Source organism: Lutra lutra, chromosome 12 (genome assembly GCF_902655055.1).
Source record: "Lutra lutra chromosome 12, mLutLut1.2, whole genome shotgun sequence".
In the NCBI taxonomy this organism is placed as follows: Eukaryota; Metazoa; Chordata; class Mammalia; order Carnivora; family Mustelidae; genus Lutra; species Lutra lutra.
In genome coordinates, this window is record NC_062289.1 from 84,289,611 (window position 1) to 84,316,715 (window position 27,105).

Below are 27,105 nucleotides of genomic sequence, written 5' to 3' on the forward strand. Positions count from 1 at the left end.
CTTGTCACTTGTGCTTTTGGCATCACATGTAAGAAGGCTTTGCCTGGGGATGACTAGGTGGCTCAGTGGGTTAAGCCTCTGCCTTTGACTCAAGTCACGATCCCTCGATCCTGGGATCGAGCCCTGCATCGGGCTCTCTGCTTAGCAGGGAGCCTGCTTCCCCCTCTCTCTCTGCCTACTTGTCTGTCAAATAAATAAATAAAATCTTAAAAAAAAAGGGGGGGGGCGCCTGGGTGGCTCAGTGGGTTAAAGCTTCTGCCTTCAGCTCAGGTCATGATCCCGGGGTCCTGGGATCGAGCCCTGCGTTGGGCTCTCTGCTCCGCAGGGAGCCTGCTTTCCCTTCTCTCTCTGCCTGCCTCTCTGCCTACTTGTGATCTCTGTCAAATAAATAAAATATTAAAAAAAAAAAAAAAAAAAAAGGCTTTGCCTGATCCAAGGTCACAAAGATTAGTTTGGATTATGTTTTTAATTTCAAATTCCATTTGTTCATTGCTGGCATACAGGAAAGCAGCTGGCTTTTGCATATTAACGTTATATCCTGCAACACTGCTCTAAGTATTTTAGTTTCAGGTGTTTTTTGCCAACTATTTCAGATTTTCTGCATAGAGAATCAAGTCATGTGCAAACAAAGTTTTATTTCTTTCTTCTCAGTCTGTATGCATCTTATTTCCTTTTCTTGTCTTATTGAATTAGCTGGGACTTCCAGTATGTTGTTGAAAAGTATCTTTGCCTTGTTCTGATTTTATTGGGAAAGTTTCTAGTTTCTTCCCAGTAAGTACAATGTTAGCTATAGGTCTTTCTTTATCAAATGGAGTAAGCTTCCTTCTATTCCTAGTTTACTGAGAGTTTTTATCATGATTGTTAGATTTTTTTCAAATGCTTTTTTGGCATCTATTGATAGGATTATGTGATTTTCTTTAATCTCTTGATATAAAGGAATACATTGATTTTTTCCAGCTTTATTGAGATATAATTTGCAAATAACATTGTGTAAGTTTAAGGCATAAAATGTGGTAATTTAATATACATATATATTGTGAAATGATTATCACAATAAGGTTAGTTAATACATTCCTCACCTAAACATTAACTGATTTTCAAATGTTTAAGCAATCTTGCATACCTGGGATAAATCCTACTTGGTTATAACATATAACTCTTTTTATATATTGGATTCAATTTAATAATATTTTGTTGAGGATTTTCGCATTTCTGTACATGAAAAATCTTGGCCTATAGTTTTCTTATAATGTCTTCACCTGGTTTGGGTATGACGGTAATGCTGGGCTTATAGAATGAGTTAGGAAGTATTCCCTCTGCTTCTATTTTCTGAAAGAGATTGTAGAAAATTGGTATAATTTCTTCCCCTAAATGTTTGGTAGAATTCACCAGTGAACCCATCTGAGACTGGTTCTTTCTGTTTTGGAAGGTTATTAATTACTGATAAAATCAATTTCTTTGATAGAGGCCTATTCTGATTGCCTATTTCTTCTTGTGTGAGCTTTGGAAGATTATGTCTTTCAAGGACGTGGTCCATTTCATTAAGTTACCAAATTTGTGGGCATAGAGCTGCTTTTAGTATTTCTTGATTATCCATCCTTTTAATGTCCATAGGGTCTGTAGTGATGTCCTCTCTTTCATTTCTGATATTAGTAATTTGTGTTCTCTTTTTTTCTTACTTAGCCTGGTTAGAGATTTACAGATGTTATTGATCTTTTCAAAGAAACTCTTGGTTTCATTGATTTTCTCTACTAATTTCTTGTTTTCAATTTCATTGCTTTCTGTTCTTTTACTCTTTTTTCTATTTATTGTGGATTTCATTTGCCCTTACTTTTCTGGTTTCCTAAGCAAAAAACTTAGATCTTTCTTCTTTTCTAACTTATACATTCAATGTTATAAATTTTCCAGGAAGCACTGCTTTTGCTGCACTTCACAAATTTTGATAACTTTTTTTTCCCTTTTCCCTTTCCATTTTCCCTTTTTCTTAAGGACCAAGTTAGGTGCTAATTTTTTTATGAAATGCTCCTTAAACTGTCCCCACCCACAACGAACTCTCCTCCTAAAATCCTTTTTTTTTTTTTAAAGATTTTATTTATTTATTTGACAGACAGAGATCACAAGTAGGCAGAGAGGCAGGCATAGAGAGAGAGGGGGAAGCAGGCTCCCCGCTGAGCAGAGAGCCCGATGCGGGGCTCAATCCCAGGACCCCGAGATCATGATCCAAGCTGAAGGCAGAGGCTTAACCCACTGAGCCACCCAGGCACCCCTCCTTCTCCTGAATTCCTACTGCATTTACTGTCTATATCATTCATTTGATATTTAGCATATGCTGACTTGCACAACTAAGTAGTTTTTATTGCTGGTGTCCTGTCTGCTTTACTTTAAGGAAAGATCTTAAAAATGTGGCATAATAGGTTACCTTATATTCTAAGAGCTTAGTATATGGTTTTGAACATAGCATTTGCTATGAGTGACAAGTGATACTTCAAGCTAATAACAGATAGAATTTTAGTTCCTAGCTGTATTTGAAACTCAGTACACACGTTATTATTTTTCAACAGGAGTCCTCAGAGCTCAAGGGAGGCATGGGCTACTCCATATTTTGAGGCCCCTGATAATGCTAAAAATAGCCACTTTCTCATTACAGAACTTCTAGTATACTTTAAATTAAAATTTTTGCTTTTAACAAATAACAATTTAATACCAAAGAAAATAATGTATTTGTTTTACTCATAATGAACATTTACAAATTCTGTGATTCACAGTCTACTAAAGGCAGTATATTTCAACAATAGTATGCAAGCTGTATAAAGCATGGTCTATTTTTTTAAAATCCTATCAGCCAGTTTCTCTGAATACATATAGAACCTCACTTGAAAAATAAGCCAAAAAGCCTACATTTGAGGTCCTTTATGAATAAGGTCCTCAAAAGAGGCCCTTCCTTTCAAGTCCTAGAAGATATAATCTTGTCTTTAATATTTTTTTTTCTTTTCATTTAAATCTTTTTTTCTTAGAGGATTAAATATTATATTGACTTACTAAGAGAAATGAAGGGATCGTGGGCTATAATATTGTGAATACAAGTCAGATGTACTTTCTTTACAAAAAAAACCCTTTGTTTACAAAAATTATTTTATCAGATGCAAATTACTGAAAAAGAAAATGTAAGATAAAAAACTAACTGTAATATCTTCTACAGGATGCCAAAAATAAGGTTCCAAACCTGGACTAAGAACAGTAGAATTATTGTTAAAAGAAGAAAATTAGGGGCATCTGGGTGACCCAGTGGGTTAAATCCTCTGCCTTCGGCTCAGGTCATGATCCCAGGGTACTGGGATCGAGCCCCGCATCGGGGTCTCTGCTTAGCAGGGAACCTGCTTCCTCCTCTTTCTCTGCCTGCCTCTCTGCCCACTTGTGATCTCTGTCTGTCAAATAAATAAATAAAATTTTTAAAAAACAAAAAAGAGAAGAAAATTATTATGTGTAAAGAAATGCATAGAAAGGATAATGTCAACCTCAGCAGAATGCTTAACTCAGGGGTGGAGTATAGGGGGAGCATGGGATTGGGAAGGGACCCCAGGGCCTTCAAACCTATTGGTAATGTTTTATTTCCTAAGCTGGTGGTGGGTATTCTTTCTCTTTATTTACATTCTATTTGTCCCAATGTCAAGAAGAGCTATGAAATGTTCAGTTTTGGAAATAGTGATCTAAGACAATGAAGGGAGAATTCAGATGGAAATTTCCAGTAATCTGAGACTGAACTTTGATTCCCTGAGAAATGCTATACCCATTTATAGAACATTTACCATGTGACTACTGGGCTTACTAAGCACTCAGTAAAAGTGTTATAAATGAAAACAGTCAGCATCATAATCAGTACCTTTTCAGAGGAGATCTTTGCTAGCAAATCAACTTGATATAAAGCAGTTCCGTGTTCTTTTCTTGAACCAACACTTAGGTACCCGCTTCCAGTATCATCACTTGTCAACAGTTCAATATCATTCCACATGTTTCTGAGATTATCTTCCTGAGTCAGGAACCACTGCTTTCCCTGTGACAACTTGTAAAATTAGAGAACACATAAGTTTAAATACACACACACACACACCAATCAATGAAGACTTTTCTGCGTTATTTCTGTAGTCACTAGATACTTCAGACCAGTAAGATAGATGGAACTAGAGCTATGATAATCATCAGAGAACAATACAGCAATCTAGGGGCGCCCGGGTGGCTCAGTTGGTTAAGCCTCTGCCTTTGGCTCAGGTGATGATCTCAGGGTCCTGGGATCGAGCCCCGAATCGGGCTCTCTGCTCAGCAGGGAGTCTGCTTCCCCCTCTCTCTCTCTGCCTGCCTCTCTGACTACTTGTAATCTCTGTCAAATAAATAAATAAAATCTTAAAAAAAAAAAAAAAAAAATATATATATATATATATATATATATATATATATCTGTCTAGGAACAGACAAATCTGATCTCACCAATGTATCCTAGAGCTTCTAGTATGTTGTGTGCCTAGCTTAAACTTATAACTTAAACTTATAACAAGTTTTCATTTGAAATAAACCTTTTAGCAGTATAGCAATAAATAGTGGAAGATCTAAAGTCAGACTGAGAAGATATCTGAGGATGGTTAAGGTTCCAAATGAACTTTTTAAAAAGTCCATTAATGTTTCCAGTATAACAAATGAAAATGCTAAGGGGAAAAGGGAAAAATTGGATTAGGTTTCTGACTGAATCAAAGATTATACCTGTAACCCTAGGAGAGTCACTTGAACATCTCATCAGCCAAGACTTATGTAACTCATTTTGTGTGCTGTGAGTTGGAATAGAATACTAAGATGAAAAACAATCCCTGATCAGTCACTGGTGGAGAATAGCAACCAAATAATTACAACTGTTTTGATAAGTGCTAGCAAAAGTAGGTTTTAAATTTTATGGAACATACAGCACAGCGAAGGTGCTTTTTCACTTTTAACCAGTTGTCTTCAAGAAAGCAATGTAATCCTTCTTCTGTTCCTCAGTTACCTGTAATAGGAATAGTTGTACCTGCAAAGGTAATGAGTTTTAAATACTCATGCACCAGTGCTTGGTTCATGGCAAGCACTCAATATTAAGCGTTAGGTAATTTATCATTTTCATTGGTGAAAATAGGTAACATTTAGGCTATGGTCATAGGAGGTTTTTAAATATAGGCAAGGAGCTGTTACCAAGAGTGTGAGCAAAGGTACAAAACAAAGCTTGTTAGAACAAACAATAGTTCTAGGGGCTCCTGTTTTTGGGTGGGAGTTGGAAGGAGATTAAGTCAGGAGGGACAGGCTCGGGTGAATACTTTGATGGGTCTCTGTGCCCCACATATGAAAAAAATAGAGAAATATTATCAACCTTCCAGAGCTGTCAAGTCACTCATTCAACAAGTTTATTGATGCCTACTTTGTATCAGGGAGTGCTCTAGAGCAGGAATACAGCCCAGAAGGCAGAAAAGCCCTGTCATCATTACAAAGTTTATATTCGTCTAAGAAGGACAAACAAAACAGTTAACATGTATTGAGTATGCACAGCAGTTTTGAATGCTTTACTCATTTAATCTGCACAACAACCCATTTTACAGCAGAGACACGAGCCAGGGATTAAATAAATGGCCAAGTCACCTAAATTGAGTAAATGATATAGTCAGACAAGACTCAAATTCACACCTATTAACTGTTGTGCTACCTCCCTACAAAAATAAGTAAGTGCCCAATTACAAACAGTGCTAAAGTTTTGAACTAAACGATGCTCAGGTGGGGGGCGAGGGGTCACATAAGAAGAACCTGTTGGGTAAAGGAAAGAGAGAACATGTGAGCTGAGATCCCAAGGGCAAAAAGCCAACTCTGCAAAGCTCGGAGAGAAAAGAGATGCAGGCCCGTGCGAAGGCTCGGAGGCTGGAAGGAGTTTCGGGCGGCTGCCGGGCCACAGCAAAAATGGAACAGTTCAAAAGCTAAACGAATCCTCAACTTAAAGATTGGGTTTTTATGCTCGGTACTACAGGGGAAAGACCCTGAGGAGACGATTTGATCTGATTTGATAAACGATTTTTGATCAGTCGAGAGGCTGGGTGGAGAACCGATTAGCGAATTAGGTGAAATGAAGGTGTCAGTTAGGCCCCCAAGCACAAACGCTCCCAGCCGGACAACGGACCAGCAAGAACCGACTTCAAACTCTCTCCCGCCAGCTTCTTGATGGGAAAACACCCGAACGGCGCTGAGGCCGCTGTTACTACGACCTGAACCCACCCCCAGGTCTCTACAGCAGCGCATTTCCCCCTCCTCACCTGCAACTGAAGAAACTAAAGAAGAACACTCAAACTTATCGTCCCTCTTCCTGCCACCGACAACTGTCCCTAATCGCTTCAGGTTCTGGCCCACGGGTTTAAATTGGCGGGAGAACACCAAGCCCAACCCCTTTTACGGCAGCCGGAGGAGGCCAAAATTACTTTAAAATCGAACTAGGAAGTAGCCCCACCTTAAATTCCGCCCATTCCGATTTCCCCGCCGCGCATTCTAGGGTGTATTCTTGGCTCCGCCCCACTGTCTGGCTTTACACGCCCCCTTCAGAAGAACAACCAATCACCCCCTCGAATCACGTTGCTATAGAGACTCTTATCACCACCCTTTTTTTTTTTTCCCAGCAAGCTGTGCGACGCGCCGGGCCTCATCCCCTTTGTGCCATCCGGGTCTCTCGCGCGAGCGATTTAGTCTGTGGCGAAGCGTCGGGGCGGCCGGTACAGTTGAGAGCGGCAAGTGGAGGCGCCGCCCTAGCGGCCAGGACCCTGGACTATGGCGGTAGGTGCCGACGCTGGGTATAAAACCCGGGATATTTTTCTGCTACTCTCCAAAGAGCGGGTGAACGGCTCCCAGAGCTGTTGTCCGCGCGTGTGTGGACAAAATGGCGCCGCGGCCTTCTTCTGCGCCCGCCATCATGGCTGCCTGCTGTAGGGAGGGGGAAATGAGGCGGTGTCGGTGGGGGTGGGGAGCCGCAGGGAGTGTCTTTTTTTTTTTTTTTTCCAGAACTTTCCTCATCCCTTTCCTAGCCCTGTATTCCGTTCCACTCGTAGACCGGCGTCCAGTTTAGCTAACTCATTTTTGTTAGTCGTTTTTATTGAGTTTCATTAGGGCTTGGGAATTTCTGTTCGCGTTGGGGAAGGGCTGGGGAAGAGAGAAAAGGGATGGGGGGGTGGTCTTTGAAAAGTATGGGATCAGAAAGGCGTTGTCTGTAAGGAGTAGAATGGAAGAAGAATCGTAACGTTTTGGGGGGTGATTTTTTGCTTACGCTCAGTAAAATTATAGTTGCATAATTTTAATTAGTGTTTCTTCAGTGAAAACCTTAGTTTATTTCTTAGTACGGAGCTGAGGAAGCTGTTGCTCAAAGGGAGTAAAAAAAAAAAAAATCGACTTAATTCCGAGAAGGCTTTGAACTACGAATTCCGATTGTCGTTCGTTTCCGAAGCGGCTCGTGATGTAATCATTTTGAAGTCTTTGAGAAGGATTATAATAAAGCCTTATCATTGGCGTTGTTTCTTAAATTTAAGAACCCTTCATTGACCCATTTAATTTTAAATAAGAACACTAGTTCTTTTAAAAAGCCTGCTTCGGGTATAGGATGCTCAGTTCTGCTGGATCACATTATTGTGACTACTTCGTTTTTCTTAACCCTGTTAAAAGAAAAATGCAAGCGTCTTGTGTCCTTTTCGACTAACTAGAAAGTTCTATGTACTCATCTTCAAAAATAAGTAGGACTATAAACATACCGGAAGATTCGTAGTTTGCCCTTGCTAAAAATTGGGGTATCTGAAATTAGGATGGTTTCTGCACTCCCCTCCCCCAATACCTAATTGAATTAAGAACCTATTTTTTTATAAGGTTTCAAACAGTTGGAAGGCTGTTTGGTGTTTGTGCAATTAATTGATGTAATGTTTTCCTTAGTTTAAATAGTGTTTTGGGCCTTTTAAGGTACTTTAAAGAATAGTGGTGTTTTACTTGGGCTCAAATACATTAAAAAAATGAAGTCCGTTCAAACATTTGGTGCTGCAGTGCCTCCTTCAATAAAGAGACACAGTTCCCTGGAGAAGTGGCCTAGTATTAAATCCAGTGTACCTTCTTTGCACTGGAGAAAGATTTGTGTACTGTCTTGAGCATTATTAGGGTTTTAAACGGGATGTAAATGTTAAGGTAACAGTGGTGGCCTTCTAAAAAAGCAGGTGCTGGAGTAGAGGACAGTTTTGCAGTTAGCATTTAAGATTTAGTATGTACACCCTGATAAATTGAAATAAAGCTTAGTAATTTTCAGAGAAATTTTATTCAGTTCATTTTTTTGGATACTTTTCATTAGGGCACTATAACCTCATGGAAATAAAAGTTTTGTGTGGGAGGAGTGGCCACCTATCATTTGTACTCTGTTTAGTGATAGAATGGTTGTTTTTGTTTGTTTCTATAGTGTATTTTACAGGTGAAAATGGCTTTTGGTGTAAGTTATTATCTTGTATTACAGGGTACCTTTCTAAGCAAAGGGCATTTGACTTCCCTAATGCCAGGCTTCTCCCTTTTTTTTTTTTTTTTTTTAAGATTTTATTTATTTGACAGAGAGGCAGGCAGAGAGAGAGAGAGAGAGAGAGCGAAGCAGGCTCCCTGCTGAGCAGAGAGCCCGATGTGGGACTCGATCCCAGGACCTTGAGATCATGACCTGAGCTGAAAGCAGAGGCTTAACCCACTGAGCCACCCAGGTGCCCCACAGGCTTCTCCCATATTAAGCATGTAAATAAACCATTGACTGAAAACTTGTACTGCGTGGTCTAGATGCTTCCTTTTCCATCGGAAGGTTGTTTACATTCTCTTCATGATCTCTGTAAGAGTGAATGAGACATGCCAGTGGTTGGTTCAGGAATGCTGGTTTTGGTAGAGAAGTCGCATGCATTAAGAGAAGTGAGCAGTGCTTCAGTTTTTGCAGTTTTATTTTACCAAATGTAAGCCCTACCGGCCTTCACAGCATCAGAGACATAGGAAATAGTTTGTAATGATAATGATGAGAACGAGAATTAAAAGGAAATGACCAGTATTGTGAAAATCTTAAGTATCCTTACCTGTGGATACAGCATCAGTTATTTAATAGTAGACAGCAAAGAACTGGAGTACCATCCTAGGAGAGGCAGGTAATGTTGCTGGATCTCCTTTGTAAGATCAGAAAGTTGAACTCGATTCTGTGTTGAAAGCTTTCCTCACAAAATTTTATGATTCCAGAAATCACCCATACATAGAAAGCTGGAGAAAGCATGTGTGGTCACCTGCGAGTCTCTCCAGCAGTTAGTTTCTTCTTTGTCCTTGGTTTGGTTTGGCTGTGTTTTTTTGTTTTGTTTTGTTTTTTTACCATTGTTAGAGGTTTAACACATTTATGTCTTTCATCCTAGCTAAGCGTTTATCATTTTATTCTTTGAGTCTAGCATTGAGTTCGGCACATTTGTGACTCTCAGTAACTAGTTGTTGAAATAGTGCAATCTCTCACACTTCATTTGTTAAATTACTCCCCGTTTAGTTTCCTTGGCATTTGTTTTCTGGATTGATTTTCTTAAGGAGTTCGTTGTCATGTGATTATTTCTCCTGCTGAAAATCCGTATTTATCCAGTCCAGTTTCTTTTGTAAACAGCATGGTAATAAATATTTTAGGTATTGTGGATCACATATAGTCTCTGTCCCATTCCTTGCTTAATAATCCTTCCAAAATGTGAAAACCTTTCTTAGGTCAAAGGTCAAGTAGGCCACCTTCTACATACTGCTGAAACTGTTCCCTCTACCTTTTAATCAAAATCTGACTTGGGAACATTCAGGTTTTAGCTTCGCAAAGCTTTTTTCTAGGACTCCTTGAAATCAGAGTCTGTGTGTGATACTCTTATTAATATGTAATTTGGACCACACCGTTCCACAGAGGCACAGAAATACTTCTCTTTTTTAATTGAAAACTAGTAACAGGAATTCATTTCCTCATTTGTTGATGGATTGCTTTGCTCAGTACTCTGTTATGAGCAAGTAAGTTGGAAAACAGGGAACTGATATTTAGATGAAGGAACGTCCTTTTGAGTAAATCAGGGCTCTTGGGAAAGTGTAATACTTGATTATTTTTTTAACTTGTACAAAATTTGCATTGTGAAAATTTATAAAATGCTTTGAAGCAGAAACGACTTAATGTTTCCATAGCGCAGAGCATATGTGAGGAGAGGCAGACCATATTTTGCAGCAGCACTGTGCCAAGGGGCTCTTTTCATTAAAGCGGGTTAATGAAATTAAGAGTGGGTTCTCGGATAGGTAAGTTAATTTCGTTTATTCTTTTATAATCTAGAAGCATTCTCTGCTGTTCTTAGATTTTACAGACTTAAGTCTGTTTAAATTTTACTACATTTTAAATGCCTTTTTAATGTTTGCTAATATAAGATAGAAGTATTGGTAAAGTCACGCAAATGACTTCGCAAATCTAAAATGGACTATTTTCTCTGCTTGTTTTATTGGAAATACTTGGAGCCCTTATTCTTCTCGTTTCCCCATTGTTTTGAAAGTTATGAAAATGATTTTTTTTTAATAATTTTTAAAAGTTAAAGACATCAGCCTAATTACATATGTCTGTTACCGAGTTAGTCATTTCAGTTTATTCAGGCTTGTTTATCAGGTACAAATAATACCTAACTACTTAGAAATTGGCCATTCTGGTTTATTGATTTTTTTTTTTAATTTTGTAAAACTCAAGGATGATTCTCCTCCCTCCTTCTTTTAAGAAATTAGAAACATTTTAAATGTAATTAAGAACTTAATAATCATTTCTCTTTAAACTTTTAGGCTAGTGATACAGAACGAGATGGACTAGCCCCAGAAAAGACATCCCCAGATAGAGATAAGAAAAAAGAGCAGTCAGATGCATCTATTTCTCCTAGAGCCTCAAAACATCATTATTCAAGATCACGATCAAGGTCAAGAGAAAGAAAACGAAAGTCAGGTATGAATTGTTGGAAAACTGTAATTACCTCTATCCATGTAAATGTGTGTATATAAGCCATAAATTTAGTTTTTTATATAATTAATAGGTGTTCTTTTCAGTTGAGAAATCAATAAGGAAAGTACAGTGGTAATTTTCTGGACAATTTTTTAGTTATGAGAAACCTAAATGTCCTCATGCAGAAATGTCATGACTTGTCCAAAGGCAAAAAATATATATATGTTTAAATTTTTGTCACAGTAATTATTTTTTAACCCTGAATTGTTTAAATTTCAGTCTTTCAACATTGGTAAAATATTTTGAAAGATGTGCCTGGGTAGTGGTATATTTTTCTGAGCTTATTTAATGTGCTTTTTGATGTAAGTTATGGAAAATTTTTAACCTTGTTTTTCATTTAATTTAATGTTAGACTATTTCTGAAGTGAGAGGTTTTGGCATTCTGAGGTGTTTCTTACTCATTTACTTGAAAAAGAATTAGACTGATGTGGTATAGAAAGTATGATGTTTTGCTGTATGTTTTTTAAATTAGTATTGCTACTTAATGAAGAGGTTAAGTGAGAAGTAGAATACTAATGAGTTAAGAGTTTTAAGACCTGGGCTCCGTTTATTTATGCTTTATGGCCACAGATAATCATCTGTAAGTAGTTAAAATGTAATCTTATGTGTATATTTGTAACTGTACTGTATAAAATCACTTTTGAATAGAGATTTCAAAACTGTAGCATCCTTTTGACTACTTATACCAGATATAGTTCAGATTATATTCTCTTGCATTCTTGTTTTGTTCTTGTTTGTTTCTACTAAGCCACTTTATAAGTTTTCTGTGCGCTGTAAAGCAAAATGGGCTAGTCACAGTGGTTTGTGAATTAAGAATCTGTGACAGACTGAAAGACAGTATATATGTTTTTGATTTGTCATGAAGGATTTGGGGGGGGTTGTTTGTTTTGCTTGCTCTCGGTTATATTTTTGTTTATTCAGATTGCTTGATTCGTTTCAAATATATACAGTGGTGTTAAGTAGAATAATCCCACCCTTCCATAAAAAATAGTCTTTAGAAGATAGTAAGTGGAATTTTAATTTAGGAAAGTGGATTGGAAATCGTCCTTTTGAGTATTGGAATTTGTGTTTGAGATGTTTCTGTGTCTTGTTTATGATGAACTTTTGTATGTATTTACAGATAATGAAGGAAGAAAACACAGGAGCCGGAGCAGAAGCAAAGAGGTAATTAACACTTTGTAGTGAATAGGCACTGTAAAATTCTTATAAAGTATCTGGTAGAAATGTTTGTGTGAATATATGATACTATCAAGGTAAGTACCAAAACTTGAAATTTAAAAGGTTAATTGGGTATAAAATAAGCATGATATGGATCATCATTTTTCAAGAAGATAGTTGTTTATATGAAAAGTTCATTCAAAAACTATTAATTTTATTATGTTGTGAAAATATTCACAATAAAAATTTCATATGAAGATTATAATTGGTTTTTTTAGGCCTGTCACACAGAGCTTCCATTAATCTGAGGTCCCGAGTCTCCTTATACCTGACAGCTGCTCAGGATTTTCATATAGCAGTCATCCTTAAGTACCAATATCCTAGATAACTGTGGGCTTTTTCTTTATGGAAGATAACGAGTCCTCTTTGCATTAGCAAACCAGCTCAGTTTCCCTGACAATAGTATCGAATTTTGAAATAAAGTGTCTGTGAGGGATAGCTGGAAAGGTGGCAGTGACAGCAAAACTTGAGGAAAAAGAAAGACAGCAGCTGTATGAAAGAGAAGCAGGAGTTAACTTGCTCGCCCACCTGAGAAGACAAGGAATGAGCCAACAAGGAAGAACAGAAGTAGGAGCCAAAAAGGGAGGAGAAGAGTCTTGTGGGGGCTGGGCAAGGGACTCCGGAAAAAAATGTGGGCAGGGACTTCACCTCTTCCCCTAATGGAAGCTCTGTTAAATTTTTAATTTAGGAGAGTTTTTGTGAAAATGACTATTTTGTTTAGCTCACATGATAACATTTCTATAATAAATCATACTCAGCGTGCTAATGCGCGAAGAGACTGAACTGAAGACGCTGCAGACTCAGATAGCAAAATAATAAGCCTACTTCATGATAAGGTAACTATTAGTCATTCAAACTCCTATTTCCCTTAAGTATATCTTAAATCAGTTAAGGGTTTTAATGTCTTTTTTTTTTTATAATAGTAATGTTATGTTTGGAAAACTGGTTTGAAATAAACTCTAAAACCTTTGGAAGTTGAACCACTTAAAGCTTTTCCAGTTTGCCATTATATGGCAAAACCAAGGAAATACTTTTATAAGCTCATAATACAGAGAACTGGCAATGAAATTAAAATTTAGCTGTGTCTCCAGGTCTCTCTATTTTTCTGCAAAATATTAAATAACATACTACGATTCTTTTCAGATATATCATGCATGTTCCAAAATGTTTGGCCAGGTTTTCGGTTTTAAGCAAAGTTAATCTTGAGTGTAAAGAAAAAATGCTATGTTTTGGGAAACCTGAGTAAGTGTCCAGTTGTAGAAAAGCGGTGGCCTGGCGTAAGAACAGCACGGGGTCCGGGCCGGCTGCTCCCCTGTAGTTTTATGACTTTAGATCTTCATTTAGTCGTACTCTAAGGGAAGCTTAGAGGATCTGAGTTTCCTTCCAGCTTTAAAATTGTGTTTCGGAGATGTCCAGGTTTCTAAGCTTTAGCTGAAAGATGGATTTGACAACTTAATGTGAGGAGATCTGATGTTTATCACTTCCTAATTTGGCACGTGAGAATAGGATGGAGACTTGATCATGCAATTAATTTTAGCTCAGTCTCTGAATGCATATGTTGTGAAAGCAAAAGTCTTGGTTTTTATCTCTCAGAGTGTGGGGGAAGTATGTATTGTATAATGGTATAGGGATTAATTATGTTATGACTAGTTTGATTTCATAAAAATTAAAACAGATACGGTTGCCATTTTCTACCCTAGGTACATGAAATGTAATAGAACTTCAAGCCCGTTGGGATATTGCAAGATGAAAAGTGATTTCTTCACAGTTTAGAAATTGGGAGAAAAATCAAGAGCCGTCTTTTAGAGAGAATGTGGCAGTATAGCTATAAAAAGGACACTTCAACTCTGCGTAAAGTAACTTAAAATTGCAGAAAATACTAATTAGTAAGATTAATCTTATATAGCTACCTAACTGAAATGCGTTTTCTGTGCATTTCTTTGTGTCCTGATCTTCATTATTGTTTTTAAACCTAAAATAATATGTATTCTGGTTATGGAAGTTGATGTATACGTGTATACATGATCTGTTTCTCTAAAAGGTTTGTTGGAAAATTTTGAAAGTCTTGATATATGTGTACTTCCCTTATTCCTTTAGATAAAAGAAACACCAGGGATTCCTCTTTTTTCTGATAATAATGGTTTTTCAGTATTATTTCAATATTGAAAATCATTGTTTTAATAATGTTATTTTGGGGAGGAAACTGCAATTTGGGGGATATATAAAGACAATAAGATTAGTAATATTCATCTGCAACATTTGGGTGATGTGAAACTAGATCATTATTTTTATTTACCACACACTCCTAAGGTTACTAATGTTGCATCACAACAGTTTTGTCTACTGATACCCATACTAACTCTCTTTGTTGCACTATTTTCCTGAAAGAACCAACTTCTTCTTAAAACAGGCAAGAAGACATGAATCCAAAGATAAATCATCTAAGAAACACAAGTCTGAGGAACATAATGACAAAGAACATTCTTCTGATAAAGGAAGAGAGCGACTAAATTCATCTGAAAATGGTGAGGACAGACATAAACGCAAAGAAAGAAAGTCGTCGAGAGGCAGAAGTCACTCAAGATCTAGGTCTCGTGAAAGGTAAGTCATTTTGGTACTTATAAGTTGGTGCCATGTAAAGAGCTATACTATGTAAAGCTTCTCATGAACCCAGCAATACCCAAACAATCTTTTTTTTTTTTTTTTTTTTTAAAGATTTTATTTATTTATTTGAGAGAGAGACAGTGAGAGAGAGCATGAGCTAGGAGAAGGTCAGAGAGAGAAGCAGACTCCCCGTGGAGCTGGGAGCCCGATGCGGGACTCGATCCCGGGACTCCAGGATCATGACCTGAGCCGAAGGCAGTCCAACCAACTGAGCCACCCAGGCGTCCTCCCAAACAATCTTAATTAGAAAATAGATGTTTTTTCCTAGGATCTATTCCTTTGCTATCTAATGTCTGCTAGTAGCTGAAGTCTTTGGGGCATCGTTTTCTGATAAAGGTAAAGAAAAGTGTTAAAGACTTGGGGATTAAAAGATGATTGTGTATGATTCACATTCATCTAGCCAGTATTTTTTAATTTCATGATTTATCTGTCACAGTGAAAAAATTTATATAGCTGACCTATGTTTAAGCCAATATAGCAATACTTTTATATTGTCAATGTAGGATTTATTTGCTGCTAAACTAATTTAGATTTCCTTTTGTATTGAAAACTGGATCATGGCAGAAAAATTGTGGGATTTTTGTTAAAAGAAGCCAGTGTTTAATGTATGTTTGAAGTTTTCTGTGGGAATATATATATGTGGTATATCAGATTATGTCTGAATTTTTTGGTAGTAGATTAACTTGTCATCTTTAAGTTGCATAAGTACTTCACTAAGGCAATAATTGACTTTAAGCTATTAAAGAGGATCTTAAGTTGGGTTAGGAATTTTAGCATTGCATTTTTAACATGTAGCTTTATTGTGTGCCCTCTGAGACATCATCAAACAAGAATAAAGGCTCATTTGTTGTTAGAATTTCTTCCAGTAGATGCCTCAATTAGCCTTTCTCTACACAATACAGATTAGTTTATTGCCTGGCTTGACAGTACACACTGCAGATAATTAATTCATAATGTCTATAATTTGAGAAGACGCAGCTCTAAATAACTACACACTTACATGTTTTAATTTCAGGCGTCATCGTAGTAGAAGCAGAGAGCGGAAGAAGTCTCGATCAAGGAGTAGGGAGCGGAAGAAGTCAAGATCGAGAAGCAGGGAGAGGAAGAAGTCACGATCCAGAAGCAGGGAAAGAAAACGCCGGATTCGATCTCGTTCCCGCTCAAGATCCAGACACAGGCATAGGAGTAGAAGCAGAAGTAGAACAAGGAGTAGAAGTCGGTAAGTAGTCATCATCTTGAATAAAATCAGATAGCTCCCTCACGGGGTCTGTTTATCTTCCCTCAGTCTGAGAATATCAAAATTGTGGGTCAGAATTTTGAGTTACAAAATATTTTAACAATATTCTGACTAATAAAGAAGAATTTAAACACTTGCCATAGCATTCTTACAGATACTCATTTAATCAGATCTTCTGTGAAGTGCAGGTAGAAATAGTCCTATTAAAATTACTTCATTTGTTTTGGGTGTTGAATTGTGTTAATTGTGTAATCAGAGTAGCTTACATTTATTGCATGCCTGCTATGTGCTGGGTATTGTCAGCTCTTTCATGCACTAACTACCTCGTCTAATTCTCAAAACAACTGTTTTGTGAGTTAAGATTGTGGGGCTTAGAGAGCTTGAGTAACTTGTCTAGGAAGCTCCAAATCATAGTTGTTAAATGGTACTGTCATGACCAAGTCCCAAGTATGTCTGAATGCAAAGTCAGTGTATATGTTTGACCCACCATAGTGTATATGCTATCTCGGGTATTCAAAAAGATGAGCTTAATTCAAATCTATCTTGATTGAGAGGAGGCCTTAATTTGTTGAGACAGAAAGTACAATGAAGCGCACAAGAGAAAAATTTTTAAATAATCAGGGAATATATTTAGTCTGTACTTGTTTATATCAGACAATTATTAATAATACATATACACAGGTACTGTTATTAATTAAGGGGAAAGGTTTTTTGTTAATTGTTCAAGTTAGTCTATAAAGACAAATTACTTGGCTTTCTCTTGTTTATCAAGGGTTTTTGGGGAGTTGGGATGCAAATGGTGGGTGTTTTAGATTTTCATTATTTTATTTTATTTTTAAGATTTTTATTTATTCATTGTTCTCACACACAGAGAGAAATCACAAGTAGGCAGAGAGGCAGGCAGAGAGAAAGGAGGAAGCAGGCTCCCCGCCAAGCGGAGAGCCTGATGTAGGACTCTATCCTGAGACCGTGAGATCATGACCTGAGCCGAAGGCAGAGGCCCAACCCACTGAGCCACCCAGGCGCCCTTGATTTTCATTATTTGAGCAAGAGCAGTGAGTGTGCAGGAGATAAGAGTGGGACAGCAGCAGAGGGAGAAGCAGATTCATTGCTGAGAAGCTTGCTGGCTGGGGTCCCTGGGATCATGACCTGAGTCACCCAAGAGCCCCTCAAAGTGGTCTTTTTATTTATTTATTTATTTATTTATTTATTTATTTTTAATTTTAAAAAATTTTTAATTTATTTTTAAAGATTTTATTTATTTATTTGACAGAGATCACAAGTAGGCAGAGAGAGAAAGAAAGAAAGAAAGAGAGGAGGAAGCAGACTCCCTGCCAAGCAGAGAGCCCGATGTGGAACTTGATCCCAGGACCCTGGGATCATGACCTGAGCCGAAGGCAGAGGTTTAACCCACTGAGCCACCCAGGTGCCCAGTGGTGGTTTTATTAAAGCACACAGACAGGACCTTTGGGTTGCTGATGATCAGTTTTTAATCAATAGTTCAGTTTTTAGTAGTTTACTAATTTAAGCTTTACCAGTTAAGAGTTTTAGTGAGTTTAGGTAAATAAGAATTTCATCATTATCATTAATATTTTATTCTCCATGTGGGCATACAAGCCATTATTTGTGGTATTTCTAGTTTTTTATATTATGGCATTTCTAGTTTTGACCACTGTTACTCTTATTTTATTTTGCTCAGTGCCTGTTGTTTTTTTATCTTCCCATTCCTAATTATTTTGTTTTACTGATTTTTGTGCTTGGGATTTTTTTTTTCTTAACTTTTACAAAGTCATTGTAGATTAAAATACTAGGAACATTTAAACTATGGATCTCATTACTAGGGATTTATCCTGCATACTCACCTATGTGAATATAAAATGACTGATGTGCAAGTCTAATCTTTGCAGTGTTGGGTGTAATAGCAAAGAATTTGAAAACATCCTCAATTGTCTGTAGCAGGGAATGTTAAATGAACTTACGGAAGACTAGCAGCATATTCAGGGAACTTCCATACCCTGTGGAAGCTGTAGTACAGGGATAGGAGGAAAGGGTTCTAAATAGTTTGTCTGCTGTTTGCATTTTTGTTGAACCTCTGCAAATATAATGGATTTTGATAAAATGAACTAATTATCACTGCTTTGCCATATTGCAACACGTGAAATACGATTTATTACAGAGATAGGAAGAAGAGAATTGAAAAACCTAGAAGATTTAGCAGAAGTTTAAGCCGAACTCCTAGTCCACCTCCCTTCAGAGGCAGAAACACAGCAATGGATGCACAAGAAGCTTTAGCTAGGAGGTGGGCATATTTTGTCTTTGATGCATTTTTCCTTTTCGACTTGAAGTTGATAATCAGTTGTACGGACAAAGTGAATGCTTTCAGAGTTTAAGTTAAATAATTAAATATAGCCATGATACATATTGTGCCAGTTTTGATCTAGAACTAAGTAGTTGGTTAATTCTCATTTTAAACATTTACCTATTTGTGCAACTGGAAAGATTACAATGTCTGCAACAATTTCTTTGTTTTCCTTCATGATTAACTGATTCATTTTTCTCAAATTTAGGCTCCTAAATATTTTTGGTTTGCAATAAAAACTTTTTTAGAAATCTAAATCTGATTTAAGAGCTCTTAAATTTTGCCTCTGAAACTGCATTGTCCTTTTGTTTTTCTTCCTCAAGAAAACAGTCTGAGACAATTGTGTCAATGGGTGTCTTACTTTAAAGGTGGCAAATAATAAACATTACAAGGTGATTTTTTTGATCTTGAAAATCTTACTGCTGATAGCATAGGGAGACCGTTTCAGGTTTTAATTCTGTAAGCATTCCAAAGGTGTTCTGGTAACTGTGGGACTGCACACTCCGGGGCTGTCTGGCTGATACGTGCAAAAGCTTTGCAAGAACGGCCTCCTGTAGAGGGGCGACAAGTGAAGTAGAATCCAAGTGCTTGTTGGCAGGTTTTCCCGTATTCTGAAAACTATACTCTTGATTTTGGGGTTTTTTTCCTTATGAAATTGAGTTTGTATTTTTTTTTCATTACAAAAATACAGTTATCACAATGTAACCTGATGGGCTGCTGCCCTGTGAACCCAGCCTGGCAGAAACTCCAGCTGAACAGCAGCAGCAGCAAAGGTGTGAGCTCGCCCCTTCTTCATTCCATTCACTGTAGTGAATGGTGTTAATTCCAACCTGCAATGGCCATTTTAAATATGCATCAATAGTAGTGACTCCTACTTTCTTTCTGAATCTGAAATCCACAGAATTAAGGAGTAATTTATTATAATATCTGAAGTAACTTATAAAGAATGATCTGTTAAGTCTGACCAGTATTTTTTTAAGCCCTAAAGTTTATTCTTATTATAAGTTGGTTGTGCTTTAATTTTTGGCTTTTATTAAAGTTGAAGCTGTTAGTAGCATCTAAAACTTCAGCTTAAAAAAATAATCTTACTTAGTGATTTTCAGATGATAAGTTTACATGAAATAACTCTTTTTAAACCTTTTTTTTTTTTAAGATTTTATTTATTTATTTGACAGAGATCACAAGTAGGCAGAGAGGAAGGCAGAGAGAGAGGGGGAAGCAGGCTCCCTGCAGAGCTCAATCCCAGGACCCTGGGATCATGACCTGAGCCAAAGGCAGAGGCTTTAACCCACTGAGCCACGCAGGTGCCCCTGAGATAACTCTTTTAAGTATCAGATTGGTCCTTGGCTACTTTGAAATTCAAAGGGATATCTTTTGTTAATAAGATACTACAGTATATAGGCCTTTTCTTGTTCCTTTTTTGTTTTTAAATATGGACTTTTTAAACTACTTTGAAAACAGTTTTAATATCTATGTACCAACATTTTAATGTTACCCCTAATCAGGAACTTTTATTCCCAAGGACAAAATCAAGTCTGTACTGTGTCTATCTTGAATGTGTTCTCAGAGGGAATGAAATTATATTGTTATGTTCATTTGATGTAAATACAGCAGTTGCTAAAGCCAGTGCAATTTTTCTACCCATAGTACACCAAAACAAAAAACCTTTTCCTTAATCTTTGCCCCTTTATACCACAGTAAAGGAGAAAGGGTGACTTTTGACTTAATAATTGGGAAATCAAGGAGTCTTGAAAAAGGTTTCTCTTCCAGGAACTCATGAAGATGCTATTATTAAAGATTTTGTTGTATAAGAAGTAGATACTGACTTGACAACACATTTAGTATATGTATTAGTAAATTTAGTGTGAGTGAACTACAGTCTCTTTTTTGTTTTGTCTGAGGATGAATTTGTGTTTCAGGTTTCTAGTTCCATTGCTAATAATACATTTCTTAAGCTGCTAAAAGTTAGTTCCCAAATAGGATTTATTGGCCCCTTTTTTATTTTTGGCTATTTTTAATTTTTACTGGTTTAAGGTTATATGATAAAAAGTGTGTTTAAGTAGAAAAGTCATAATTGGCATGTTTTAATTGGCCTTATCCTGTATCAGCATCCCTCCCAAGAAGCCTGTAGGTAGTTCTGTAAACACTGTTTACTACTTTTAACATACCCTAAGATTTACTCAGTTCTCAGTATGTCATTTGCAAGATGTAATGTTATCCATACTGCTAAAACCAGCAATGATAAAGGTTGAATAATTTTTATTTTTTAAAACTAGTCTCTGTGGGAAGTGTGTGTAAAAGCTATTCCAGTTTTTTGGCAATTCCATGAATTTAAAAATGTTTAAAACCAGTATTGAAATATTCTTTAACTGTGACTGTCTTAAAGATGAATGCGTTTTTCCCCCCACATACAGATAACAATTTGTGTTAAAGTTCTGTTAAGTGTTTCATTTCTATACATGTGGAGAAATACAAAGATAAATACTGGTTTTATATTGAGCGTTATTATAAACTTACTGAAATTACCTTTGACAGGTTGGAAAGAGCAAAGAAATTACAAGAACAGAGAGAAAAGGAAATGGTTGAAAAACAAAAACAACAAGAAATAGCTGCAGGTAATTCATTTTCTTTACTATAGAAGTGTGGCATTTTTTTGTAAAAAATCTGGAAAGTTCAGAAAAATAATAGGAAGAAAATCACCTATGAGCCTTGCTACCCATCAGTGTACTGTAAAACTGTTATTATTACTGAAATGTGAACATTTTTAATGTTAACTTTCATTCCTCATAAATCCGTCATGCATACGCACTTCTTACCTGGTTGATACGCCTGATCTTGACAAGTAAACAGTCGCTGTTCTCGTTCGTATGACACTGTAGCCATCACGGCGTATTTTTTTACTCATGGTTTTTGGAAAAATGCAAATTGTTGAAGATGACAACGGATCTTGGGTGAGAAATCAGGTTATTAGACATAACACAAACAGTGCCTGTGGATGATTGAAGGTGATCAGAGAGACTGACTGAACTACGTGGAATGTAATCTGGAAGGTGTTTTTTGTTTGTTCACATTCCTAGTAAATTGGTGGTACTAGAAATAATCTAAAATTGTACAAATTAGGGTACCTGGCTGGCTCAGTTGGTAGAGCATGTGACTCTGAATCTAAGTGTTGGGGGTTGGAGCCCAGTGTTGGGTGTAGATTACTTAAAAATAAAATTTAAAAATTTTTTTAAGAAATGGTACAAATTGGGGCGCCTGGATGGCTCAGTGGGTTTAAGCCTGTGCCTTCAGCTCAGGTCATGATCCCAGGGTCCTAGGATCTAGCCCCGAGTTGGGCTCTCTGCTCAGCAGGGAGCCTGCTTCCCTCCCCCCGCGCCCTCCACGCCAGCCTCTCTACCTACTTATGATCTCTGTCAAATAAATAAGATCTTCAAAAAAAAAAAAAAAGAAATTGTACAAATTGCCTTTAATAAGTATTCATGCATTTTATTTATTTTATATGGAGGGGGTAGAGGGTGAGGCGGAGGGAGAGGAAGAGACACGTTCCACATGCACCTTGGAGCCCAGTGCAGGGCTCAATCTCACAACTCTAAGATCATGACGTAAGCCAAAATTAAGAGTTGGAAGCTCAACCGAGTCAGCCACCCAGGCAACCCTGCCATTTTGCTTTTAATACGTGAATAGAACAAAAACTTCCATAACTGGATTCCCATAGTATTAGTAATTAAAGAACTTTATAAGCTTTATTCTGGGCTGACAGAAAAACATATAATCAGAATAGTCTTTGTGTTCACAAAAAATTGTCTAAGTTCCTGACTGAATCACTTAAAATAATGGGAATACCAGGTGTGGCATTTAACTTCTATAGGATTTGGGCTTACTGCTTGCTAAATGTGCATAATACTTGTTTAATATTTTAAACATCAGATGAACGTCTAAATAACCATTTTGTAAGCTTAAAGACCCATACAAATAGTATTCATTGTTACAAGTTTAGCTACAAGTACCATAGTTCATTTTCATTGAAATCACAAATTTTTTTATTTGTAGAATTCTTTTTTAAGATTTTATTTGGGGCGCCTGGGTGGCTCAGTGGGTTAAGCCTCTGCCTTCGGCTCAGGTCATGGTCTCAGGGTCCTGGGATCGAGCCCCACATCGGGCTCTCTGCTCAGCAGAGAGCCTGCTTCCCTTCCTCTCTCTTTCTGCCTGCCTCTCTGCCTACTTGTGATCTCTGTCTGTCAAATAACTAAATAACATCTTTTTTTTAAAAAAAAGTATTTATTTGACAGAGATCACAAGTAGGCAGAGAGAGAGAGGAGGAAGCAGGCTCCCCACTGAGCCACCCAGGCGCCCCTTACTTGTAGAGTTCTTACTATTTTAAGGTACATAAAGTATTAGTATATAGGAGGGATCATATCCAGAAATGTCTATTAGAAATAAATTGAGTAAATTTTGCTGAAATATTAATTCTTAGTAAACTAACCTGCATTTCCTTATTTTGGTAAACGTATTCTGCCTTTTTGTTAGATTAGTTCTTACCTATAAATGCACTATTGTAAATCAGGAGGTTGGTTTTGTTTAGTCTTAAAATCTGTGCTTGGGACGCCTGGGTGGCTCAGTTGGTTGGACGACTGCCTTCGGCTCAGGTCATGATCCCCGGGTCCCGGGATCGAGTCCCACATCGGGCTCCCAGCTCCATGGGGAGTCTGCTTCTCCCTCTGACCTTCTCCTCGCTCATGCTCTCTCTCACTGTCTCTCTCTCAAATAAATAAATAAAATCTTAAAAAAAAAAAAAAAAAAAAATCTGTGCTTATGTCTTTAGCAGCTGCAGCCACCGGAGGTTCTGTTCTCAATGTTGCTGCCTTGTTGGCATCAGGAACGCAAGTAACTCCTCAGATAGCAATGGCAGCTCAAATGGCTGCCCTGCAGGCGAAGGCTTTGGCAGAGACCGGAATAGCTGTACCTAGCTATTACAACCCAGCAGCTGTGAATCCAATGAAATTTGCTGAACAAGAGAAAAAAAGGAAAATGCTTTGGCAAGGCAAGAAGGAAGGGGTAAGTTCTTTAATTCTACTCCTCTTTTGTCATTTATTCCTAATTAGCAATTGCTTAGAAAAACAAATTTGGATTGGAAAAGATTGGTTTGTGTTTATTTTTGTTCTCCAAACTTGATTGTAATAGTTTAATTTACCACAGTTTAATGGTGGAAAAAGATTGATCTAAGAAAACCAGTAGTGATTCAAAGAAATACAGTATTCCCATACGTTTGTAATGGAGGAAGATGCTCCTTGGCTTAGGCTTTTTCATAAAGGGTGTATTATGAAGTACTATTTCTTTACTTCATTACTTTGTAATAGAAATTTTAAAATAATCATAAACTGAAAATAATTATAACTGCACTGTTACAATACTATAAATGTTATCATTTCTTTTAAACCTTATTACTTAGAAAGCTAAATTTTATCAATTGTAAAAGTTCATTGTTTTCTTTACAGGACAAATCCCAGTCTGCTGAAATATGGGAAAAATTGAATTTTGGAAACAAGGACCAAAATGTCAAATTCAGGAAATTAATGGGTATTAAGGTGAGTTACACACTTTGAATTAAAATTCGTTTTAACATTTTCAGATTAACATTGGTCCTTACCCTAAAAGTTAATTTCAGTAATGTATGAACTCTGGGTACTTTCTAGTGTTTTTATGTTTCGTGCTTCAGATTCATTTCACAGAATTACATTGTCATCATTAGTTGACAATACAGATGATTTAAATTAACATGGTTGTTGATTATACCTATTTATACCTTAAAGGAACCTTTTTCTAGTAAATAAAAATGAAATTATAAATGGGAATTAATGAATTTGCTTTTAGAAAATGTTCATTTGAAGCGAACTGTAGGGACACCTGGGTCACTCAGTTGGTTAAGCGTCTGCCCTCTGCTCAGGTTATGATCTCGGGGTCCTGGGATGGAGTCCTACATCAGGCTCCTTGCTTAGCAAGGAACCTGCTTCTCCCTCTGCCTGCTACTCCCTGTGCTTGTGCACATGTGCTCTTTCTCTGACGGATAAAATCTTTTTTAAAAACTGAGTGTACTTGGAATCAGACCTTAATATTGAAAGTTTCCAGAAAGCTATTATACTTTTTAAGATTTACTTATTTATTTGACATAGAGAGATCACAAGTAGGCAGAGCAGCAGGCAGACAGTAGGGGGGAAGCAGGCTCCCCACTGAGCAGAGAGCCTGATGCAGGGCTCGATCCCAGGACCCTGAGATCATGATCTGAGCTGAAGGCAGAGAGAGGCTTTAACCCACTGAGCCACCCAGGCGCCCCAGAAAGCTTTTTTAAAGATGTAGGGGTTTGTTTTTTTCTTTGGTTTTTGTTTTCTGATGGCATTGTTTGGGGTTTTTTCTTGGTGTTTTCTGTTTTGTTTTGTTTGAATAAAGTGGAAATATACAGATCTCATATTAGATTTCATGTAACAATTTGGAAAAAAGTTCACAAACGCTCAGGTATTGGTTATTATTACTTTAAGGGAATTGGTTTTTCATTGAAGGGATATTTGGCTTAAACTAAGCTTCACTGGGGCGCCTGGGTGGCTCAGTGGGTTAAAGCCTGTGCCTTCGGCTGAGGTCATGATCCCAGGGTTCTGGGATCAAGCCCCTCATCGGGCTTTCTGCCCACCGGGGAGCCTGCTTCCCCCCCCCCTGCCTGCCTCTCTGCGTACTTGTGATCTCTCTCCGTCAAATAAATAAATAAAATCTTTAAAAAACAAAAAACAACTAAGCTTCACTGAATTGGCCTTTTTGGAATGATACCAAACAATCTTTGCATTTACTGCTAGCTTTCCCTGTTCTAATTCTTTCCTTAGCTTCCTGCATCATTCCTTCCTTTGGTCTCTGCTCAGATGTCAACTTTTTAGTCTCTCTCAGATGTCAACTTTTTAGTCCTTCCTCACTTGCCTTTTTAAAAATAGCAAGCATACCATCCCCATTTTCTGCTTTTCTCTTAGACTTTACCTAGGTATTAAATGATATGTTCGACATTTTCTTTCTCATACCCACTAAAATGAATTTGATTTTTGTTACATCCTGGATTATCCCCATACCTAGAAAGAACAGTGCCTTGCATTCCATAGGTACTAAATGAATAAGTGGAAAGTAAATACCTATTCTGAAAATGTGATTTATTGGTACTGTCAGTTGAGAAGAACACCTTATTCTCATTTCTGTTTATTTTAATAATATATCTTTTATTTATGTTTAGAGTGAAGATGAAGCTGGATGTAGCTCAGTTGATGAAGAAAGTTACAAGACTTTGAAGCAACAGGAAGAAGTATTTAGAAATCTAGATGCTCAGTATGAAATGGCAAGGTCACAAACCCACACACAAAGAGGAATGGGATTGGGTTTCACATCATCAATGCGAGGAATGGATGCAGTTTGAAAAAGATCAGACTTAATTTTGGGACTTTATGGACTTCTGGTTCTGATGTCAGGTCCTTGTTCACCAAACAGCTAGCATTCTAGCTTGCATGGGTGTTGCATTGACTTTAATTTATTGAAAAATACGATTTTTTGTAAATATCAGATCAGTGATACTGGTGTTAGTGTTGTAATCAGGTTAAACGCACTTCCATTAAACTTGACAGGACTATAGAAGGACAATATTTTTTAGTTCATGAATTCTACTTTTCAAATACGTAAAAGCTGCAGGTGGGATAAAATCTCATACATGGATATTTCGTGTCCGCTGTCTTGTGTACTTTTGTACTTAACCTTGTACAGTTATTTTCATCTCTTGAAACATGAAAGAAATGTTATGTAGATGTTCTTTAGAAGATCTGGCCATTTGGTACATAATCCAGCACAAATACGCTGGGTGGTGATGACAATAAAAATGGTTTTCTCAACACTGGTGTTAATTTAAGTTACCTGGAATTCTTATTTGAATTTGTTTCATAGTTTTTTGTAGCATTTTGCAATTGCTATTAGAGAACACTAGGTAGAATTTTTTTTTTTTTTTTTTTTTTTTTTTTTTTTTTTTTAAGAACAGTTAACTGCTCTAGGCAATACTATGGTAAGCAGAAATGTAAAAGGAAGCTGGGAGAACTAGACAAACTTACTACGATAATACTGTTTTCCTACTACTGTAAGGAACAGAATGGTGTACAGTATTTGTTCAATATTCCATATGTTATTCAGGAAATAGATTAATACATTAAAGGGATGTAAGCACTTTTATTTTAATAAAGTGCCTTATTACAAGTTCTTGGTATGCCCTTTGCTCATTATCCCTTTGAAGTCTTCAGTAGCACAAAGTACTAAAATACTAGAAAACTACTTTGTTAAATAGGGCATAAATCTGGTGAAGGAAGGGGACTATAGAACTTAAAAATCACTTGTTTTTATTACTACAAGATCATGATTCACCTTTTTCTAGAGAAATTGGGGAACTGTACTTAATGGTGAGACTTATACCTTTATTTATTTATTTATTTATTTATTTATTTATTTATTTATTTAATTTATTTTGGGGGAGGGACAGAGGAAGAG

The 27,105-nt window shown here is 37.0% G+C and overlaps 2 protein-coding genes across 6 annotated transcripts in view; one reads left to right on the plus strand and one right to left on the minus strand.

Annotated features, from left to right (window-relative positions):
• Positions 1-6,456, minus strand: part of KNTC1 (kinetochore associated 1) — an 81,997-nt gene extending 75,541 nt beyond the window's left edge. For both annotated transcript variants that reach the window (XM_047696923.1, XM_047696924.1), the window contains exons 1-2: positions 6,315-6,456; positions 3,881-4,060 (exon numbers count right to left, since the gene is read on the minus strand). In XM_047696923.1, the coding sequence (XP_047552879.1) occupies positions 3,881-4,009 (129 nt within the window). In that variant the 5' untranslated portion in view covers positions 4,010-4,060; positions 6,315-6,456. The remainder of the gene's footprint in view (positions 1-3,880; positions 4,061-6,314) is intronic.
• Positions 6,457-6,679: 223 nt separating this feature from the next.
• RSRC2 (arginine and serine rich coiled-coil 2) lies at positions 6,680-26,587 on the plus strand. 4 transcript variants are annotated; one of them, XM_047696926.1, is made up of 10 exons: positions 6,680-6,825; positions 10,861-11,017; positions 12,195-12,238; positions 14,703-14,893; positions 15,972-16,175; positions 18,370-18,492; positions 21,088-21,167; positions 23,375-23,607; positions 24,048-24,137; positions 25,817-26,587. In XM_047696926.1, the coding sequence occupies exons 1-10, from the start codon at positions 6,820-6,822 to the stop codon at positions 25,994-25,996; spliced, it is 1,308 nt and encodes a 435-aa protein (XP_047552882.1). In that variant the 5' UTR covers positions 6,680-6,819; the 3' UTR covers positions 25,997-26,587. The 4 variants fall into 4 exon arrangements, with proteins under 4 accessions (XP_047552882.1, XP_047552883.1, XP_047552884.1 ...); XM_047696927.1 differs by having other exon boundaries at positions 23,378-23,607; XM_047696928.1 differs by lacking the exon at positions 6,680-6,825 and adding an exon at positions 13,051-13,128 and having other exon boundaries at positions 10,919-11,017; positions 14,681-14,893.
• The last annotated feature ends 518 nt before the right edge of the window (positions 26,588-27,105 follow it).